Raw genomic sequence first — 23,692 nt, 5'->3', positions numbered from 1 at the left:
AGAGCTTCCATATTGTCTATGGCTGTGTTATTATTTTAAACTGTCATGCTTGTTACCCATGAAAAAACAGGTTTAGGATAATCATGAAAAAGGATTTTTGCCCACTATTCATATCTTCCAACCCACAACGGCCCTAGGTATTTGTGAAGCAGTGTGAAGCAGTGAGCTCTTTGCTAATGTCTTTCACTGTGGTAAAATTGGTACAAGTATATCATGCACCACCCCCTATCAGGGACTCAAACCTATGTCCTTCAGGCTGTGGGTACTGTTGCGTAAGTGCACCCCTACCCTGATGCCATAACCTGACTCCAGTTCCTCACCCTAAGTAGGGAAAGGGTTGTTGTTTTTGGTTGTTGATGTTGAAGGTGCAGCAACTCTGTATGAACCCTACACTTCATACATATGTCTCCATGCACCTCGTTCTGGGCCTTCTATATTCTCATTGTCATAACATCTTTTTCAGAATTCGTTAAAGATGTCGTTATAACTAAATTCACTATATATATTTCATTTTTAGTCAAAGTGCACCACTCTCAATGCATTCATAAGAACTAATCTTCATAGAGATGAAGCTCCCATTCTAAAGAATATTTAGTCATCTGTTAAATATTTTGTGCTGTGAATCAGGATTTTGGAGTCTGAATGTCAGAGATACAGCACATATTTTAGGGCGTTTGAGAACGCTCACGCCTGTGTTTGCCAGACATCACAGGAAGTAAATTAAATGGATTGTTTGAGGTGGTGACGTGCTGTGCAGTGTTCTGAACACTCCATAGACGGTAGCAGTCAGTAATTCACAGCAGCCATTTCATTTTTGCCTGAAAAACAATAACTTAACAGTCCTGAATGTGGCCCAGGGTGATAATACATTTTACAGGTCAGTGATCAGAGAGCAGTGATTCATAACCCTCCGGTTGGGCAGGCGGGAAGTGTTAAGAGGGAGATGCAGAAAATGACGGGGCAGCAGCGAGCCCGGAGCCTAATGAACGGGGTTATTGAAACATCTGGGAAACAGAGCCCATTTCAAAGAGGGGAAAATTGCCAGCCCAACCCACCATTCTGCAGCCGTTAGCGCTCAGCGGCAAAGATATATAGAGCACTAATTTTCGACAGGGCGATATCCAGCCTGCGCCTCCAGGGGTGAGAGGTCAGCCTCAGGGTCCGCGGAATATTGCCAGCGCACAGACGCGTCAGTGTTCCGAGCGTGTTTGCTCCCGAAAAACGCGGGCAAAGGCACTGCCGCCTGGGAATTCCTGAGCTCAAGACGGGCTTTGAAAGCTGTGACCTGCAGACGGTCCCGGCGAATGGAAGCAAAGGCGCGTTTGTCCGCGCTTTCTGCGTGAGTGCGAGGCAGACGTTTCCCGTCCGTCTCGTCCAGCGGTGCTATTGTGAAAGAGAGACTGCCCCGGGACGTGCGGCAGAGGACACAGGAACTTTGGTTTAAAGAGATATTTTTGAAAGGTGGGGCAGAAGTTGTGCTTAAATGCGTGTGGATGTGGTGAGCGCATGGAACCGCACTGGAGCTGAAGACCTGAAAAAGAGCGCAGTGCCTTATCCAGCAGTGAGAATGTGTTACATTCCTGTACACTCAAGATCTCTCCATACACTGTTCCACGGTGGCACTAACAGTTTAATAAACAAGTTACATGAAATTATACCCGATTATCTGTGCCCGGTATCTCCAAAAATCAGGCTTCCATGTGACTGTCACACAACAGCAAATAAAGAGTGACAAAAATTATTAACTTCACTTTGACTTGCAGTTTATGAATGGAATCAAGTGAATGAAATAAGCATTAGGTACTCAGGTCCTGTTTATTTTGCATAATAATAAGTGGAAGATACAGCATGTATGTTTGTTCACATGTGCATGCTCGGGCAAAAAGAGAAAGGCATTCTATGCGGTTTTGAGAGAGCTTAACGAGGCGTTGTTTAGCCAAGCCAGTATGAGTGGAATAAACTTGTCTGTGAAATCTTTGCAAGGACATGGGAGAAGGACCTCTTCCTGTTGGTTGGATTTCGAGCCACCGTTAGAAGGTGCAGTGTCATGTTTAGAGATTTATATGTAAACTGACATTAACCAGAAGCAATGAAGTCTCTTTAACAGGATCATTAATGAAGATTAACCGTAAAGCGGCTGAGCTTGAGGGTTCACGTTGTCTCTTCCTTCTCTGTCTCTTGCAGGGCGAAGTACTTCCGCGGAAAGAAGGTGAATGGGGAGTACGAGATCCGAGTGGAACAGGTTGGTAGCATGTGCGAGGCGCCCAGGCCGATATGGTCTGTGCAATGAGGCGAGGCAACTCGCTGTTAGCTCAGCTGACGTCTTTTATCAGGTCGATTTCCACTGCTTATGTTTTGCAGCGCTTCCCATTTATACAGCTGGGGTTTTAGTGCGGCCATTGTTTTTTTAAGAACTCTTGCTTAAGGGAACAATTCAGTTCAATGGCCCAACCAGCACTTGCTTCACACTGTTGCCCTGCTTTCTGTAACATGACGCATAAGAACCGTTGCTGCTTGGGAGCGGTTACAATGCCTCAGTAGGGAAGGCAGATTGACTTGATGCCTCTGGGTGCTTGTGAGGCTCCTGATCGTGTTGTACACGTCCGATAACACAAAGCAAATTACTACACAATGCCAGCTGTACAGGTGAGGTGACAGACATCATGTATCAATTAGCAAGATCTAGAAGTGATTCGTTTCCCTTTCAATCAAGAGGGAAAGATACACCTCTGCCGTGCGTTTTGATTAACCTTTGACCTTGCGTCAACACTCCAGAGGAAGTTATGTGTGTCCCCCTTGTTATTGAAATGGCGACAGAGAACTGTGACAAGATGTAGAGCCACAAGCTGCTGGCCACACAAGTGGAACGTTGACCTGTTTATATCTGTTTATATTTTCCAAGCCTGCTGATGTCATCATTTGCTATGGTTTTGTTTTCTGGTGGGATTTTACAAGCTCCATTAGCATGGAGAGGGAACCACTGTCTTCTACATTTATCTGCTCATTGTTTACAGAACGAAACAAGACACTCTTTGAAGAGGTAGAGGATGATACTAAACATGCTCTGTGATCCCAAGAATATACGGAAGGTGTTCTCACAGTTTCACCTGCCTGTGACCCCTGTGTGAAATGCTCTGTCATTCCATGTTGTGTGTTGACATTTAGTTATTACTGAAGGGGGATGGTGAGGTTGGGATACAAATATGAATGCAAAATTATGTGAAGTCTAGACATACAGCATGGCAGCTGATACGATCTTGTTTTTTCAAATCAAGTCCAGGGGCATTTTACCATATGGATTCAACAAGGCCCCTCTTTCTTCAGAAAACGTAAATTGTTTTCTTAACTTTTTTTACTAATAAAACATAAAGAAAAGAATTTATGGGAAAAGGAAGTCAATCAGAGAGCCGAAGTGAAGCTGAAATGGCTGTATTGACTTAGTTCTGCTGTTGCGCTCACACTTTGACCTTGGTGGTGGTGGTGGGGGGGGATAAACTTCAAGAATATTTGATAGATCTGAGAAAACGGCACCATCAGCCAGCCCTGCCGCCCCTTTTAAACCAAATAAACCGTGTGTCCAGACTAACGGGTCAGGCTAAACCAGCGGAAACAGACCATCACACCTGGAATCCCTTTGCCCCTCAGTGCAGGTCCTCGTCTGTCTCACCCATCTCTTCTTCCGCTCAGTAGAGTAATGACCGACTAATTACCCTCTGCCACTTCCAAGCCACCCGTGGGTCCCCCGGCTCTGTGTTTGTAATGTGCTATAGAAGGCTTCCACTCAAATATTGAACAAGTAACCCGATCGCTGTGTGAAAGACGGCCGGTGGGACGACCGGGGGAAATTAAAAGAATGTTTGCGGTCCGATTTTTCACGTTCCCGTCAGGGTTCCAGTTTGAGCTCGGGAGCTTTTTTATTTTCCCTGCTCCTTTGGTCTCTGCTGAACTGACGCCCTTAAAGCCAAACCCACCCCCCCCTCCCCCCCCCCCCCCCCCTTCTGCACCGCCACCACTGCCGCCCGCCTGCCTGCCACTCGCGCTGCCTTATAAGGTCCCAGCTGGAGGCTGCAGCCATGCCGCTGACAGACCACCCCGTCCTGCTGCTTCGAGGACTGATATCTGCGCTGCTTAAGGCCCGCTGATACAGGCAGAGCTGTGGAGAGAGAGAGAGACCGACTGAGTACCCGTATCTCTCAAGAACACCAGGCCCTCCTGCCGCAGATAAATTTCACTCGCGAGCCCTGTTGCGGTGAGCTATTTCTCCGCGCAGCCCAGACCTGCTTTCCTTTCTCCTCTGGCTTCGTTGCGCCCTTTTATTGGCAAAATCCGAGGCAGCAGGGCCGGATTAACGAATAACACTTTCACATGGTTTTGGCAATTTTGGAACACAGTAATGTGAAACCTTCACAGCGTATCTCAACAGTTACCAGGGAATAAGTGTCCTGTTTGTTCCCAAATAACAACGGCAAACACCAGGTGTGATACGTTATGCTGAAACTCACTTATGTAGCTGGGTTTTACTAGAGAGCAGGATAAGAACCCCCCCAGTTATCTGTCAGGTACCCAAACAGCTGCTCCAGTCTGCTTCTCTTGTTCTCCTGGTGTTGTCTGCATCTTTATCTCCATGGCAAATGCTGTAGATACGGCCTTATTGGCCGTGCAGCCCATTATCTGGGTACACATATGTAGCACACTCCGCACTTTGTTTAAAAAGAGGGTGTCTGCCTGTGTAGTCCTGTCAGCTATGGTGGTTACAGCTGTGAGTTATCCGCCCAGCTGCCTGGCTGCCCTCTTTGAAATTTCCAGAGATGTTTTGCGTTTCGCTCTGCGTTAATTCGGTGCAGAGGGCGCTCTAGCAAAGCTATAGTTAATCAGGATTTTTGGAATTACGCCGCTCTGCTTGGTCTAGCGTTCGGCTTTTCAGAATTTTGGATGGTTACCTGCTCCAATTAGGGTGATTAGTTGAATTAAGTGTTTAGTTGCCCTAGTGTGGTAAGGACCCTCCAGGATCAAGATTGTGAAACCCTAGTCTAAAAATGCCAAATCTTCTCCCTCCCATTGGCTAATCAGAACAGTGCCCTGCAGGACAGCCAGGGCAACATCTGCCTGCCAGGCATGTGACCTCCGTGAGGACAGCGCGGCCCCCCTGGCCAAAGCTTTCCCCTCCATAGCCACGGAAAACCATAGCCTGGCGCGGGACGGGTTTCCGTGTCGTTTGTGTGCCCGTTCCCTCGGGGCGGAGGACATCTGTGTTGACGTTCTGCACGAGCAGGTAGAATCTTCTGGATGGCATGTGGCGGAATGGGCTTCGCGTCAGTCCGCCATCGTTCCCCTCAGCTGGTCCGGCTGATCTCCAGCGCACTTCAAAGCCAGAACGGAGGCCTGTCCATCACTTGTTGGCGAGGCATGCAAGGCAGGCTGGGAAAACGTATGCGGGGTCAGGGAAGGACATGTTCCGGGACTCCCGGTGGACGGCGCGATTTTTCCGCGGGCCGGCTCCCAAACACGTTGCACTGATAAAGCCAATGTCTAAATCAATGGAATTCCGTGTCTGCGATTGCCCTTGGAATAAAGGTGACAGCCAGGAGTGAACAGCACCAGATGTTGGTTTGCACCAGATGGTAGTGAGAATTGCAGGTATGACCTGAGCAGTATCAAAATTCTGTGCAGCGAGAATTCCCATACCCCCCACCCTTCTCCCTGTCTATTCTTGTCATTTTCACTCGCATTTATTCTGTTGCATCTCACGTTAGCTGCCACCTCGATCTCATTGAAATGACACATAACAGACAATGACACTGAAAAGATGTTGGACCAGCTTCACCAAGTAAGTGGCTTAAAGCATGTCCACAGACTGAAGTCCCTATCACAATTTACTGGCGTGGTTCATTGTTCTTTTCAGTTGATTCAAGTTTACTTGGTGGCTAACATATAATTTGACTAGTGCCAAGGCTTATGGAAAAATGTTTAATAAGGTTATTGTGTGAAATAGGTCATTGTTAGAATTTTTTTTTTTTTAGAATGTTATTCCATGGATTAATAAGAAAGGTGCAGTGGCATTTGTAAATGCAAACTACTGAACTAGGCTACAGTTCCCATCTGAGTTTGGTGGTAATGTGACCAAGGCCCAGGCACACAAATAGACTGGCCAGCATACAAATAAACTGGCAGGATTTTATTCACATGATACAGAGCTGTTTGTCGGCAAATTGGAAATTTTCATTGAACAGGTAAACTATGTCATGTACTGAACAGACTCCAAATGACCAATGTGAAGCCACACGTCACTAGTGTGAACGTCACACTTTTCTTTGTGCCTAAGTGATGCATCACTAGGTGACAGGCGAGAAATCATGCAGATAAAGTCTGATATTATTATTGTGGCTAGGCAGGAAATACGCCAGTATGGGCTGAGTGGCCTGTTCTAGCCCTTTTAAATGGTCTTATTTTCTTATGCGTGCTGCGCGTCCCAGCTATGACAGTACTGTGTATTGCAGTACCTTTCCGTGACGGTAATTTGACATGAAAACCAGGATATCAACCTGAAATCTTGGGCTGGCTGAGGGAGCAGTGATCGGAACACACAGAATGCGATCGACAAAGAACAACAAACAGACTGGGCTGTGCCTTGTTAGCATCTACAGAACACAAAGTCCCACTCCCTCCTCCAGGGGGAGTTCATCTGAAATGCCTTTCCAGGCAGAGGAAGAGATTATTTCTGCAAAAAACTGACCTGCTCTGACCAAGAAGCTGTGTGAAAGCAAAGCAAAACAACTCCAGATTCTAGCGATAACCTGGTACCACATTAAGTTATTTTTTAGATTTTGAATTCCAAAAACTACATAAGCAAGCATTCTCCAGGGAGAAACAAGTGTTTATTTTACTAAAAAGCAAAGATTTAATAGGTGGCTAAAATAAGGGATTGTGAAATAAAGATCAGAGGAGAATTTTCCTCAGAGCTGCGTGTTTACTTTGGTTCTTGTGTGAGTGTTCCTCCAACATTTATTGTCATTCCTCCTAAAAGAATAATTCACTATGGTCGTTTTTGTTGAGCCCATAATCTGCTGCGGGTGTCCATGCTCTGCTTACCTTCATAAACCAGCCCAGAAATGTGACTGGCATAAATCATAAAACAAATTGCATCGCTTGCATTTGAACTCGCTTGTGATTGATAAACCTGGATTTTTGCAGGAGCAGCATAGGTTAAGTATGCAGCTTCGGTACGCCGTCAGGGATCCTACCACATGACCCCTGGGTCACGAGTCCAGTACCCTGACAGCAGCCCCTCACCGGCTCACAGTAGGTTATATGTTTATGAATCCCCCAGCTCATTATGGACTCATTAACCCCTGTTTGTTCTTGCCGTCACAGCGGTTATAATGGGATTTTCGACTGCCACTGCTAGTTCATGCTTTTGTCACGCTCTCCACGTGACCCGGAACAGGGAACACGCACATCTGAACCTCTGTGGCGCCCATCAGGAGACCTCTTGTGAATACCTCTGATGAATCCAGCTCAGTCAAAGGTTGTGAAGCTCTTATCAATATTTACTGAGGCTGACTCACCGCTGTTTATTTATATCAACTGTAACAGCATGCCGTGTCATAAAATTCACGTTTCTCCAAAGGGAACATGTAACATATTTTAGGAATAACCTTTAAGCAGAATGTAATTTTAGATGTTAGAATTAGAGTAGGATGGCACCAGTTTCAACTGAAACGGAACCAAGGTTGAAAATACCACCACGGTTTACAAATTCCAAGCTTGCTCTGAATCAAAATGGATTAAGGGCCTGGCTTTGGTTTGAAAACACTGGGTCTGTCGTGGGACACAGTGACTGAGCAGTGATAAGTTAGTTTCCCCAGACGTGTGAACGGTCAGAATCTTTTGAAAACTGCCATATTTATCATGACAAATTTTAATGAAGCATTCCGTGAAAATGAAACATTTCTTCAAATGTTAGTTGTACTGTAAAAGCTGTGGACAGCAACGCCTTGTCTAGTTTAAACAGACACTGGGCTAATGATAGCACTGGGTGTACTTCTGACTCACATTGAGCAGTCAGCGATTGGAGAACATTAAATGGTGCTTGACTTTATCGAAGGAGGACAACAAACAGACCGGGCTGTGCTTTGTTAGCATCAACAGAACAGAAATTCCCACTCCCTCCCTCCCCCCAGGTGACAGCAGTTCATCCGAATGCCTTGCCAGTAAGAAGAAGAGATTAATTCTGCAAAAACCGAAATATTCTTCATAAGAAACCGTGCGAAAACAAAACCACAAACCTTGCCAGTTCATCTTTAAGATTTTGAACCACGGACAGCCACATTTGAAAATGTTCGTTGGGGGAATACATTGTTTTCTTCACTGGAAAGACAGATTTTAATGGGCGTTTAACTGGGAGTAACAGAGAGGAGCTCAGAGCTAAAAACGGCTCAATTATGTTGAAGCGTACATGTGACCAGTGGAGAATCCTCCTTAGGACCCCTTGTTTACTGTGCAATAGTCCAAGTAATACTCCCTTCAAGGCTTGTTATCATTGCTTCTTAAAAGGTAGGTTGCTGTTATCATATGTTGAACCCTGCCACTAAAAACAGTGTTAAGGCCAAGGAGTAAACTCTGCTTTTGGTAAGAATGTTCTCTGCTGTACAGCAACCCACAAAATAAAAAATTAAACTTGTTGTTGCTAAACTTATTTAAGCCTTAAAAAGAGGTGCATGTATGAAAAAGAAATGCAGAATCTGTGCTGATGAAAGATATGGAAAAAAAAATGAAAAGATTTAAACACACAACATGCTGCTTTCATCAGTGAATAAACAGCAGACCAGCATAATTTATTCAACTTAAAGTTAGTTTTGAAAAATGAGTCTGAGAGTCTGAAATCCATGTGGTGAACTTTAGCTGTGATATTAGCAGGGAACTGTTTAGCAAGTAAGTAAGTGATAACACAAAGAAATACACACATATGCATTACAAGTAACACATGCAATAGGTAATAGAAAGGTATGCTTATGGTGTACTCAGACTGAAGTTTCATTTTGCATCAGCACAGAATGGATAGTCTGGGGAGAAGTGTGAATAAGGCAGTTTGTTTGGGAAAGGAGCTGAAGCAGGCCAGATTCAAACACAATTCAGCAACTGATCTAGGAGTCCAGTCAGGTTCTGTGTCACAGCTCTGAGGTTGCTAAAGGTCGATGCAGTACACTATGTAGTGGCTAGATGCACAGGATTCAGCTTTTTCTTTTCTAAATATTTGAAAAGTTGTGTTCAGGAACAGAGGAGTGTATGTGTCCCATGATGCTCGGCAGTGTCCTATTCAGAAACCTGTCCCTCTCAGACACCACCATCCTTCCCACACAATCTCTTCTGCTGGTTAGTGCGTTGCATTCCTGAGAAAACCAAGACACAAAAGTCATATGCCCCAGTGCGCTTGGTACATTTGCGTACATGCAGCTCCAAGGATTTATTTAACATGTTGTTTATTCATCCTTTTATGGCTGATTTGAGATTAAATAATCAATTTCTGGTTTGTTTTTTCCTGCTAATGTTTTGCTATTATGAATATTTTGGTGTTGGAATACACAATATTTATGAATATTTTACAGGCACGTATTAGCATCATAAAACGTGACGGAATCAGAGCCTGGCTCATCAGGTGGTTTACATTGATTTGCCAGCCCTTTTAATTTATTAGAGATGTATAAAGCTGGATTTTCGCAGGAGCAACATAGGTTAAGTATGCAGCTTTGGTACGCCGTCAGGGATCCTACCACACGACCCCTAGGTCACGAGTCCAGTACCCTGACAGCAACCCCTCACTGTTTCACAGTAGGTTAAAGGTTCTCAGGTCCCGTGGCTCATTATAGACTCAGTCGGTCCTGTTTCTTGTCTTTCTCCCAGCAACTGCTCGATCGTGTTTAACTCACATGTCCCTGAAGCCCCCCCACCCCCCCCCCCACTTCTGCACAACAAAGCTACGCTAGCGGTCAAAGCTTAAAAGGGGGGGGTTGCCGGGGGGGGGGGGGGGGGGGGGGTGGTCACGTGACTTGGCCCGAGGACCTCGTGCACCTGAGCGTCCGTGACGCCCGTTAGGGGAACGCTAAAAATACCCGTAAAGATTCCAGATGAGCTTTGCGTTGGGGAGCGGAGAAACAAAGCGTGGGTCGGACAGGCCAGTCACCATATTTGGAAGTTGCCGCTTCAGATGCGGAGCGGCTTGCCAGCGCTGGGCCCTGCCAGGGCGCCGGGCTGCGGTATGCGCAGGGATGTGCGTGCGCTCCACTCCTCGGCTTACCTCGCATATTAACAAGAGCCTGGTGTTTACTGAGCGCGAGGCGAAGGTCCGCTGCGTTTAACTATGGGACGATGCGCTGCAAATGTGAAACGCTACCAGAGCAGCTCTGTAATGCCACAGCTGTTCTTCTGACACGGCTCACAGGTTCATGCAGCCAGAGCAATTAGTTTTTAGAATGTCTGATTTATGTACACTTTCATTCACCCTCACACCTCACATGCCACTTAACCCTTTCTGTCCTGGATGCTCGTTTTCTGCTTGCTCTCTCTGGGTCAATTGAGGTTAACCACAGAATTATTGATACTGTCATTTTGTATTTGAGAATTACGCTTTAACTTGAAGTACGTACTTTATCAGTTGTTTCAGTCTGTGTTCAAACAGCAGCCAAGTGTAGAAAACATAGATTGGAAAGAATAATAATAAGTCTGCTATTTGATTGTATCATTTGATTTGGTACTCATTTGAGGAACCAAAACACTCTAAAAGCCTAGGTAGGCAGAGCTCATCTAACCTATTCGGCAGCCCCACTCCTGCCTCTCAGCCTTGGCAGCGAAGAAATCTGCCAGCTGACGTCATACAGATAACACTGGGGGCAAAGGCTGGAATCGGAGCGAGGCATTTGTCCTGGTGACTGCTTCCTGTTTTCCTTTCCCAGGGTAGGAACTAATCCAAGTGGCCCGAATGCATTATCTGAGCGGTAACCATGGCGATGGGAAACATACTGCGGTCTGTGTGCCTACCGAGTCCCCAACTGCTCATCCTCAGTGTCCACGGCGGCGATCGGAGCCAGCCATTTCAAAGAGTGAGCGAGTGAGAAGAGGGCAGAGAGAGCAGAGAATTGTGTGGGCTTCGGTCCCCATTGAAAACAGCCGCTCGCAGCTTTATCTGGTGACAGCCATTGGCACCGCAGGGCCCCTGGAGACCGCAGTTTCTCTGCATGGACAATTACCATAGATCCTGTGAGCGTGGAAAGGGAGGGACGGAGGACACAGATGTTTCTTTCGGGGGGCTGGTATCTTTGGAGAATCTGTGGGAGAGGTAAAAAAAGAATAATAGTAAAAAAAGGAGCGGGCCAAAGACGTGTCCTTGAGGCACGATGAGAGCTGACGCCAGTCAGCGCTGGACGGGCCTGAAGGATTTCCACCACGTCGCTCTGCAAATGAGATTACCGCGTTTACCCCGTTCCCTGCTCTCCCCTCTCACTGCAGAGCAAATGGCAAACAAGGCTGTTTATTCTTTTACCAATCTGCGCTTTGTCGGTTCGGCTGCTCGTTTTCACTGCCAAGCGGCAATCCCCCCCTCCGCAAAAGACGAGCTGTCTTATGAAGTTGTATGCTACTGAATAGTGTGCCTCACTACTTTACAGTCCTTTTTAACACATAGCACCTTTGTTACCTTTATAGGGAAATTTAGTTTGGTGATCACATTGGTGTGGCATAAGGCTAATGAATCAGCTTCCAATGAAAGTAACAGCAAAGTTATGATCTCTGGTTCTGATATCTTATATTGTTGAAAAATTTGAATAGGGAATAGGGACTGACTTAGCTGTACGTTTAAGCATACATTGCATGTCTTAAAGCCCAAGCATTAACACCCACTCCACCGTACCCCTACACTATTAACCTGAAGATTCCCATAATGTGTATTATGAGGAGACTGATTTTGCTATCAGGAGGACTGATTGCTAGTTGAGGCAGTGAGGTTCCCTTGATTCAGGTGCTCCTTTTAAAACATATCCAGAGTCATGAACTGATAAGATGTGTATATAAAATGTGCACAATCTAAACCAGTCTGGATAAGGACCTTTAATAAGCAAATACAGGAGTTATGAAATCCTAAGTCAAACTGCCCTTTTGGATGTTTGATAAGAAAATAACACTAAAAATAGTTCAGAAATAGGCATCCAAAATTTTGAACTTTGACCCCATGTTCGGCCCCCAAACAACATATCTTGGGGATAAAAGCACGGTTGGGAAAAAGCCAGTGAATAACTGAGTGATTTACCACTGCGGAGGGGAATAGTCTACCATTGCAGTCTGTCGAGACTGTCAGCCTTTTCGTGGGTAATCCTGTTTTTAGGTCATGGGGAACAGAAGAAGGGTCCTACCTCCGTTTAGTTCCCACGTTCCCTCCAGAAACGAGCCTCAAGTCCCGCATTTGAGGGCCTCTAGCCCCTGGGCTGCACTTTTTTTTGACTAAAGCCATTCCTGTAAACCTGTGAGCTGTAATGCATCCCTGGGAGGACTTTGCAAGGCCTGCTTTCATTCCCACTGCAAAAACATGTGAGAGGCCTGCTGAGCCTGAAGTAGGACAGATGACGACACCTCGTCAGATTGACCCTCATGTTGTTTTGTTGCTGCTATATTAACCACTGACTATAAATGTGCTCTGGACAAGCTTGGCTGTCCTATCTGCCTCTGGCTAGTTATTTTAGACCTGCCAAAGAGGATGTAATGTGTGTAAATATTATTTTCTGTACAGCCCACAAAAGGGAGGGGGGTAGTGTTTCTTCTGGCTATCTCCACACAAAGAATTCCCAAAGGTGACACAACCTAAAGTGACCTGATAGATATGACTTTTCAACTCCGGTTATTTTTATTCAGTACAGAGCTCCTTACAATGAAGCTGTCACAGGCCAGTGTACAGTGCGCCATGTCCAGTTTTGAGATAAACTCCAGGAAATATGCAGTAATGGATATTGTTACATGTGTATGAGTCATTGTGTCACATGTCAGGAACAGTCAGTCCTCTCTAGACTGGTGGGAGAGGAAGCAGCCTCTCTGTTTGTGTCCTCAGTAGCCAAGAGAGGGTGGTCTGCAGCACAGCGGTAAAACTGTGGGTCAGGTTCATTCGCTGATCCTGGTCATTGGCTATGTCTAATCCTGGCCTCTCAGCACACCGTTTCTCCTCAGAGAGGGGTGTTAACACTCAACAAGTCACCCAGTATGCTGATGGATGGGAGATGGGAGTAAGCCTTTAGAGGTGTCAGCGCCAGCTAGTAGATGACATGTAGACAATATCTATAGTAAACAGTGCAGTTTAGCATGGGAAAGTAGCTCTGTGCCTTAGGATTTGACCACAGTGCATTCCCTAACTCAGTCATGCCCTGGCTTTTAATGTAAGGCTGCAGGCCTTACTGTGGAATATCCATATATGCAGAGCTAAATGTATGTCTCAGACCAGGATTACAATGACATATTATATTGTCTCCATTAAGACACTGCCCTGAGCAAACCAGAAAATGACGGTGAACAGTATTTGTTTAGCTTTGATGTGTGTTGTTTAGGCTTCCTTTATTGTACAGACTGCTATGTCTTGGTGCATTGACCAGTAGAGTATCGCTGGATACCCTGAGGGAGAAGCAATATATGTCACTGTGTGGAAAATGAGAAATATTAAATCCACGATGTAAAAAAAAAACGTATCTTAATAGATGTATTCTTTAAACCATATGTTATCAATTTATTCTTTAATTCGTAAGGAAACATAGAGTTGGTCAATGCAGACCAGCTGCAAGGCCTCTTGCATAAGCACCTTAAATGCCTGAAAGTACAAGACAATACTCCAAAGGACAGGAGGCAAACTGAAGTATTCCAATTAAAATGAAATTCAGTAGCTGAAGTCAACAGAGGAGCATGGCAACGCAGTACATACACAGAGGAGAACACCCTACACTGCTTGCCAGAAAAGGAGCTGCAGATAAGCAGAAGTCTACAGAACTGGTCCAAATCTTTTACGCCTTTTGATCTTTCAGGAAGCAAAAAAAAAAAAAACTCTATGTCCCTCTGGGTCTGATGATTTCAATTGGCAGCAAAACACAGCATGGTTATCTCTCTAAATATGTAGCCTGAGTGAAGATCTGCTCTTTTTTGTATCTGCTGCAAGCTTCTAATGTCACACTTCACTAGCGTTGTAAGGGAGGACAGAATAAACAAGGGCAAATGACTTCATTTCCCAGAATCCTGCTCTGGCCCCTAACTACGTTCCCAGAATCTTGATATGCCACTCTTTCCTTTCCCAGAATCCCATTCTGTCCCTCAGTGCCCAGTTTCCCAGACAGCCCCACCTCAGTATTGAGTTTAATTAAGTCATTAGGTCACACCCAGTCACAAGTTGCTTGCCGTGCTGGAGAGAACTTACACGGGTAACTCAATTTGTCTCGGTCCCTGGGAAACTGGACAGAGGCCGAAAATTCAGACTTTGTGAGACACAATTTAGGTAATTGGTCTTTATGGCACAGTGCAGTGAAATTGCGAGATGACCCAATATCATTTTGTGCGGCTGGAACAGCTTCATGGGCGTGGCTTCCTAAAATTCTCTCTGTAATTAACTCTGCGGCATTGCAGCTGTGGTCACGCTGTGATGTCATAATCATAAATTGCTGACAGTTCCTATGTAGACATATAAGGTAACATACTTTTGTGTGAATGGAAGCTCCCAAACAGATCAATGATTGATCATTCATAATAGGAAAAAAAAAACAAGACTTTGCCCTGATGTTTGTATTGTGCTGTGAAACAGGTGAGTACATGTTGTTTGTTGCTTAATGACCGATTTGTTATTCATATTCGTTTGAGATTTTGAGTCAAAAATGGCAGCCCAAATGATTTGGGGTCGCTATGGTAGAATGGCTGCATTTTGGGCAGCTAAAAAGCATGTTGCATGTTTCTAACTGCATTTGTTGTGTTTTTACAGGCAGAATTCTCGGAGATCAACCTTGCGTCCTATGTCAATGGTGGATGTGTGATTGACATGCAGGCCATGAGGGGCGGGACAAGGGTGGTCAGGTAAGTTGTGATTCGTCCCTTTTTCAGATAAGTTGCTCAAAGATTTCAAATGGGCTTAAAATATTGGCTGAACTTTTACTGGGACACCCCTCAGTGATATTGCAAAGAAATGTGTCTGTCCTGACATTGACGAAAGACAAGACCAGCAGGAAATCATCAACTGAGATTGCCACTGCACTCTCACTTGGCCTTTCTACTGAGTAGTATTTCCAGCACATAGTTATTGCATAACAATGTATTCCATCACATAAATATTCATTCCACAGATATTCCATCACAGTCTGGTTAAAGCTGTGAACCACACTCATATATCACATGGCTGTAAATGCTCTGTGTGATGCATTATTGTATTTTGTACTCATACATGCACAGTATGCTGCTGTGCTACACTCCAGACTCATAGCACACACAATGCAGTTCCTAATGGCAGCGTTCTCTTATTTTAGCATGGTGTTGCAAAGAGTTGAGATCATCGGTGCCTCTGAACTCAAAGGAATTTGGTCCCTGATGAGTTAATTCAATAAGCTAATTCGATGCGTGGTGTGGAGCTTAGTCTCCCTTGACTTTCACAGCCATACAGCGAATGTCAGCAGTTCTGTTCACAGGGCATAGAACCAGTGTCGGGTGTCTTGCATACGGTGGCCTGAAAATGTATTTATACTTTTTATTAACAAAAAACAGATGCCCAGTGCAAGTGTGCAAATGTGCAATTTTAAGATGAACGGAGCAACAGTGTACATTTTGGAAATTACTGTTTCAACATGCATCAGATATGTTAACATCTGCCTTATTGAAAAATAAATCCTAACAGTGTAATGGACTGTTTGGGAATGAACAGAATCTTCTGGAACTTTAGAGAAGCAATGCCAGTGTTTGAAGGTTATTCACAGAAGCAGCCCGGTAGAAGTGCCTACTGTGTAATTATGGTCGTAGTTAGAGAGCTGTCAGTAAATTTCAAACAGACATTAGAGGTCGAGTGAGGGCTATAAAAAACCTCCTGGTTTCCACTGTAGCGTCCTTTATCACAAGGTTCAAGGCTGCTGGGGCTGTTGCTACCTTGCCAGGAAGACCATGCACGAATATCCTACCCTATCTTTCTGTGAGAAAAGAGACGACGTCAATCCTAAAGACAGCAGTTGGAGATCTGGCAGCAGCGGGACAGTTGTGACATCAGCTGCGTGAATCTGGAGCTTGTGGCAGAGTTGCACAGATGAGGCCTCTTCCGAAGCTACAACACAGGAAGGAGCTGTAGCAATCTGCCAAACCAACAGTGACACTTGGGACCATATTTTGTGGCCAGATTTAGAAAAACGTTCTTGTGTACTATACTTCTCAGTGAGAGGTTTGGTGCATAAAAGGTGGAGCTCACATCAAGAAAAATGCGCACGTCTGTGTGCACGGGAGGAGGACGGTTATTATTTATGCGAGAAGTAAATTTTATGCAAAAATATACACCTGGAGTTTTGGCCCGCTCTCTGTTCTGTCTAAATCATACCTTATCAAAGCCACATCTTTCACAGGGGGCTGTTACAGGAAAACATCCTTCTGAAAAGAGGAGACTTGAACGGGCTCTACACATGATTTTCATGCGGTCATGATCATAGCCAGTGCCATTTCTGTTTTCGGCTTGAGCTGCATTTAAGATTAGTTGCAGTGAGATGTGCCAGAGAGCTTCTCCGCCCCCCCGAACCATCTCTCCCAAAGCGATGAAATCATTTCACTGCAGCCAGTTGAGGCCCAGCTCAGCATTTATCAATAAGTCATGAAGGACGGAGTGAAAGGTATAGGCAGGAGAGGCACAGATCACAGTGCCAGGACTGAAAATTTAGGATCACTGCGGAAATGGCCAGCGTCACAAAGGATGAGATGCAACCACTGAGGGAGCTGTGAGGAGCATCCCTCTGAACGGAAGCAGAATCTGTCATTATCGCACAGTGAATGTATTATGTACATTCATTGCAGACACACTTGTCCACAGGGCAGTTTACATACATGGCAGTGCACGTTTACACCTGACCCATTTATAGAGCTGGATACTGAAAGAATTAAGGCGCAGCGCCTTTCCAAAAGATACAACAGCAGCCATTTGAGATCTGAACTCACAACCTTCTGGTTTAAACCACCAGAGCACAGCGTTGCCTCGATAAAAGACGATCCTGTCTGGAGGGATTTTTTGTGAACCCTTCATTACTTCAAACATCAGGCAGAGCCTACCTGTTATATCACCGCAGACATAAACAACGGTGGGGCGGCCCGGCGCTGTCATGGCTCAGTAAGACTTATCTTCCCGGCATTTCTAGGAACTACAGCATGGAGATGGAAGGGGCTGATTGCAGTAGCAGATTGCTGTCTGATTCCACCCCCCCCCCCCCGCCCCCCCACAAGTGACTAGACTTGGCCAGACAGACTGCCGGTTCCCCAAAGACACACAAAGATTATGCGGCACTCAAGTTACGGGCGGGCGGGGGTACAGCCTCCGACCACACGGGGCACACCTCCAGGTCCCTGAAGCCGTGGGCCTGCTTCTTCAAAGGGCATCTTAGCCGGGGTATCCTTTCCTAGGGCAAATAAACACTCCGCACCCATTCCGGACGTGAACATAATTCATTAAAGCGTTTCTTTTCGAGGGCCGGGGCTCTAATGAAAATATACACGGAGGGGGGCGTGGTTAGAAGCCTGATGCCCTTTTTTTTAATTGGGCAATATTCTGATAGCTGTGCTGGTCTAAGTCCTAAGAGTCCCATTTCCTGCCCAGGGAGGGATCACTTGTGTTGTATTGCTCTGCGTATTCTTTGGCCGAATATTGCAGGCTGGGCCTGAGCCAAACCAAAGGTCTCTGCTGGCAGACGTTGCGATGTTGCCGCCCGCAATCTGAGATTGGACCGGGTCTCCTGCGGGCCGAGGCTGACCGCCCCTATCCAGAAATAGCCCACCCTCTCTTTCAGAGACAAAACTAATGGCACGAATTCAATTCCGCTCAATAACTTTATTGTCACATAAACCGAAGTTGCTAGGAATTTCTGTGCTCGCTCGCACACCAAATGCAATAACAGCGTGAAGCAATAAACCAGATTAAAAACCATGTCAATGCAAACACAGACAGCACAAACGCTGATAAACACAATACAACTCCAGCGCTTTACAATGTGCAGAAATGAGAAAGAAACGGATTACTAACAGGGGGAAGAGTTAATGCGACCGTGCTTTATAAGGTAAGGACATCATGACTACTGGGCATTCATAATAGGATAGGCTTCAGAATAAGTTCTATTTTGGAAATGTGCTGTTTTAGTAAGAGATCTGAGGCATTTGGTTGGAGGGGGAGGGGTTGAAAAATGGACTTTTCTGGCTGTGATTGGTTAGGATCTTTCCACTGTCACTGGCACTCTCATCCAGTCCAAAACTCAGGGTTTTCTGTGCAGATGGTAGCCAGTGTGTGCTTATGAATTCAAATATACATTCTAAAATGGCTTTCTGCCCCCCTAATTCTCTAAAAATAGCTGTAGACCCTGTATATAGCCCAGTATATATAATAGTTTCTGTTGTGGCCTTGCTTCAGAAGCTGCAGTCCGCTGGGAGAAGAGCATGGTTTCTCTGTACGTGATTCTCAGCATGGTTAATTGTTACGTGACACAAATGAAAGTTTTCCCATGGGATTACTCTCTCGGTTGACGGAAAGTCAGATTTGGGAGATTAAACACTGGTAATCAGAGTGGACTGGGCACGGAGGATTTCGCAGAGAAAACCCTCTCATTGTGCTCAGTGAGATTTTTAAAGAACGCGATGAAAAGGTTCAAGATGTGGAATGAATTAATGGATGAAAAACAAAGACTGCGTTTGTGCCAGGTGGGTGTAACGCAAGGTGGGGCTCCCTCAAAAGCACCATGCAGTTTCAATCATCTAGTATTATCATTAACCGCAGGGATTTCTTGAAGAAAAAACCCCTCTCAGTCGTTTGCCATACAGTTATTTAATGTGTACGACTGGGGCTTAAAATGAATTTGTTAGCAGGCGCGTTGTCCAAACCTCTCAGGACCACTACATCATAGGATTTCATTCTCCAAAGTATTTAAAGCAAAGACTCTTCAGTGGAATATCCAGCTACATAAATGGATTGAGTGTAACCTATATCTCCCTGGAGAACGGCATCTGTTTGGCAAGTAAATAAAAGAATGAACAAGACAAGAAAGTTAGGATGTGGTGCACAGCTGGCTACAAAGCTGGATCGACCACAAAGTAGCTCCTGACTTTTTCCTCATGTTTACCTACCCTTTAATCATATTCACATTCATAGGCACTCCCAAAGCTAGGTACTCACGGGGGCAACAGCAGGTGTCCAAAATGGACTTGGCAACAGCAACTCGTGCCCTTGGCGACCGTGCATCCCCTATGCATACTGCCTCACAGATGCCTTGGCCACATAGTGGCTTTTCCAGTAGCAAGGGTTTTTTTTTTTTATCAAAGTGATGAAATTGCATTTGGGAAGGTACCCTAATAGGATCAGTAGCTGTGTGTTAGGTGGATGAAGTCTCCCATGCGGCCATTTTATGTTATCCACTATCTCTTGCTGCCGTTATCAGTGCCTTCTCAAATCCTTCACTGCAGTTTTAATGAGAGACATGAAGGGCACATTTCCATATTCATTCCTTTCTCAGGACCAATAGCTTGTAGGGACCGTAACTCAATAAAAACGCAGAAAGCTGATAAAACTAAAGAGTGAAATGGACAGGCGGAGTGAGTAGAGCGTGGTGACAGTGGACTGCTGCGCGAGGAACAGGGCCCTGCTAACTTTAATCACTTGGCCTGGATGCGCTAAGCCTCGCCCATATATCTCATCAGACAGCGGGGCTTTGGAGAGGTCAGAAAGGCGACACCACCTTTTTCCGGCTTAAAACGCCGGCTGTTTTTGGACGGCGGTCTGCCGCAGTTTTAGGGATCGCGGGGGCCGCGGGGTTTTTTTTTTTTTTTTTGCCACCTTACGTAACCCGTGTGTCGATGCGGCACCGAGTCTGGAATGGCAAGTGGCTCGCGGCCGGGGAGGTGCGGGATGGCACCTCTCCCAGATGGAAGAGTGGGGGGGGGGAGGGTGGCACAATACGGGTGACGCACTCTGCTCCGGCTGCCTGTGTCAGAGGCTGCACGTTCACACCCTGCCAACGCCCACCAATCAGCAAGAACCTACGCCTCGACATCTGAGAGGGGTCGGAGGTCACCGGCTCCTCTGGGACCCAGACGCGTAAGTGCACCCTATGGACAGAGCGCCAGATCGCTGCACGTCTTTGGCCGCGGGCTCAGAAATTAGGGGGACAGAGAATGTCTATAGACAAGGCTGGAAGTACAATACTCCCTTGCTGCACTGGCCTTTTCGGAGCCCGTCCTCACTTAGCTTCATTATTCTTCAGGGACAAATGCCCACCAGTAAAGCACAGTTGTGTTTTTAACTCCCCCCCCCTCATGATTATGCCTCCCTCACCTTGTCAGGCACCTCTGCCCTGGCTTCCTCCAAGGCTCTGTAAAGTGTTGAGCTCTGTTTGCGCTAGGCTGTTTCTGCATTTGGTGCAGCACCTTGTGTTCTAGCAGCTGGACTCATACCTACAGTGTTGTGTTCATTCAGAGAGCACGGGGCAGACTTACAGACAGGAAAGAGGCTCAGGGGAGGCCAGGCAAAGGGTTAAGAGGGCAGAAACTGACCCAGAAGTGTCCGAGTTGCAAAAACCGTAACATTACCGCTCTCAGAATGCACTGTTCTCTGAGATCCTTGTCACTGCTTGGAATGTACTTGCGCTGTCGATAAGGGAGCTTTTAAACCGGAGGATTAGGCGTGTTTCACAGCGAAACCCAGTCATCTCCACTAAACAGAATGGCTTTTGAAGTGGCGGGAAAGGGAGAGGAGGAGAGCGTAAACAGGAACACGGCGCACTGGCGTGTGTAATGGCTGAGAGTAAGAGCGTAAAATCGCTCGGGACTCCGAGCCACCCTTAATCAGAGGAGTGCTCTTAATGACTCGCGGCGACCGGGAACTTCAAAACAGCGCCGAGGGGGCCACGGGATGAGACGGGCGGCCCTCGGATGACTTCACAAGAGCTGACATTCTGCCGCAAAAATACCTGCCTGGGATCAGGCCGGGGGTTTTTTAATCAGAGCGCAGATGTGATACAGCGCTGGCCAATCTCCGCTGGGTCAGTGCACTGGCTCTTTTGGCCCCTTTCCCAGAATACTTTGTAATGAGCAAGATTAAGCTGTGTTAATTAGACAGATTGTCCAAAAGATTAGTTCGCAAACAAGCGCACCCCCCCCCCCCCCCCCCCCCCCCACAACCCCCCCCCTTCCCCCTCTCACCCCCCACCTTCCTTTCCCCCGGAATAATCACCCCTTTTCTGTAAACAGTCGGCTGAAAGGTAATGTGTTAATGCGATGACAGACAGAAAGCGTTTGGTCTGAGAAGCAGCAGCTGCTTTTTTGCGAGACGTCAGACTGAGCGCGAGGGCAGCGCGCCCCGGCTAGCGCTTCGCCGCCGTCCGCGGGAAAGGGCCGGGCCAGGCGCAGCCGGCGGGCACGCCATAATTCACAATCAGTTAAATTGACCTTTTCAGTTGCGCCAGTGCCTGTTGCGAGACAATTGCCCTGTTGTTCTGCGACGCGGGGAATGTGCCGTTTCCCAGGGTGATCTAACACATGATATAATTCCAGCACCGTCGAGAGGGCCATCTTGTCAGATCTGTGGTTGTAATAGTTAGTGATTTACTTTTATGCCCGTTTGTACTAGCTCATATTTTCTGTGGCATTATGACCCTCCCCTGAGAGGGGCAGTGGTGATTGGTTGTTCAATAGAATGAACTGTAGACCGTGTCACAGAGCCATGCCCATGTGGTCCCACCTAGCGTCAGTAAAATTCACTGTTCCTAACTCTCACACTGTCAGTCATCACTCACATGTGTGTCTACTGTAGACACACTCATTTTTTTCTTCTCCTGGGTGAAGAAGGGAATTATACTCCTTCAAGTGATAGGCTTACCCATATCGTAATATCATATATGTGTGTTTATGTATGCCTGTGTGTGTGTGCGTGTGTGTATGCCTACGTGCGTGTACACACGTATACACTAATACTACAGTATATGTAATAATTATAAGACATGATGTTGTTCCATTTTCAGGTACATTTACATTTGCAAATGTTAGTGTAATTGCAATCAAGATAACATTAGTGAGAATTAATCATAGGCTGAATTAGCATTCATTCGTATTCATGGCACATTCAAGTTCAGTCCTATTTGACGTCAGACTGACCAGCTCTTCATGGCTGTAATGGCTCATTTGAAGACTTGATTGTTTCCAAATTGTTTTTTTCCCCCCAGCTAAAGTAACCAAAAAACAAAAACATATATGAATGGTGGGTTTTATTCTGGGTTTGCCTCTGTCTTGTTTTATATCTCGAGGTCTTTCAAGCCAGACTTCATTTTGATTCGCCAGCACGCCTACAGCATGACCCCGGGGGAGGACTTCCGCAGCCTGGTGATTGGGCTGCAGTTCGGGGGCGTGCCCAGCGTGAACTCGCTCCTCTCCATCTATAACTTCTGCAGCAAGCCCTGGGTGGTAAGTGAGTGAAGTTTTCAGAGCACGCTTCCCAACCCGACCTCAGACTGATTTATTTAGGCAATTAAAGCGAGCTGTAACATCTGCCTCTTAAGTCAGGGGAGGGTCAGGCTGTAGCAGGGGCCATTACCATTCACGCACACGTTTTAGAGCGAGAGGCGTTGCAGTGATTTCGGAGCTTGTCAGGTTTAATTTAGGCAAGTGTGTTTTAGGTAGGATTGCTTGGGTGTAGTATTTATTCAAGGTGCAAGTCAGTGTGGACCTTCTTTTACCTGCTTTTTATGTGATGTCCAACTCAACCTCTCTGTCTTACTTTTCCAGTTTTCTCACATGATCAAACTCTACCATTCGCTGGGCCCAGAGAAATTCCCTCTGAATGAGCAAACCTTCTACCCCAACCACAAACAGATGGTGAGTGCTGTTGGCTTGCATAGCCAACCAGCATGTCAATGTGTTGCCTTTTTTAACTTTCCATTTCCAAAACTGGACCAACATACCTCACAAAGTTCCATAACTGCATAACAAATTAAAATGTTGATACGGACACAATCTTTGGAGATTTAGAGGAGCGACCCAGGTGCTGGACTGGTGACCAAAAGTTTCACCTTCAAGCCCTCATTGGACAAAATGTGTATACTCTTTGGCAAGATGTGCTACTCACTGATTTGCTCAGGAAACTCCACCCATTTAGTGGATTACAGCAGCAATGATAGTCACCTTGCATCAGTGTGTGTGTGAAGCAAATGTGCAACGAAACGTTATACGTAGGTTACATAATACGTTATACATACGTTATACATAAACACGAATACGTCCTATTCTACAAAATAGAAAAAAAACGTATTAAAACAAAATACCCAGAAACGTCCTTGACGGTTTTCATTAAATCTTTATTATAAAAATATAAAACACAGAGATTAAAAGTCAAACATTTCTTTAACCCCTACAAGAAATGGTTGCCCCAGAAATCAGTGTATGTACACATACACATAGACTTTGCCCGCATTCTGTCTTC

The 23,692-nt window shown here is 45.9% G+C and overlaps 1 protein-coding gene across 1 annotated transcript in view; it reads left to right on the top strand.

The window, feature by feature from the left end:
• syn3 (synapsin III) overlaps positions 1-23,692 on the top strand; it is a 96,610-nt gene that overhangs the window by 17,854 nt on the left and 55,064 nt on the right. Inside the window, exons 3-6 of the mRNA XM_036520506.1 lie at positions 2,185-2,242; positions 14,990-15,081; positions 22,521-22,677; positions 22,999-23,088. Coding sequence (XP_036376399.1) covers positions 2,185-2,242; positions 14,990-15,081; positions 22,521-22,677; positions 22,999-23,088 — 397 coding nt within the window. The remainder of the gene's footprint in view (positions 1-2,184; positions 2,243-14,989; positions 15,082-22,520; positions 22,678-22,998; positions 23,089-23,692) is intronic.

This window comes from Megalops cyprinoides, chromosome 25 (assembly GCF_013368585.1).
Source record: "Megalops cyprinoides isolate fMegCyp1 chromosome 25, fMegCyp1.pri, whole genome shotgun sequence".
NCBI lineage: Eukaryota > Metazoa > Chordata > Actinopteri > Elopiformes > Megalopidae > Megalops > Megalops cyprinoides.
The sequence above is the reverse complement of the archived record's forward strand: the minus strand, read 5'-3'. Positions and strand labels throughout refer to the sequence as shown.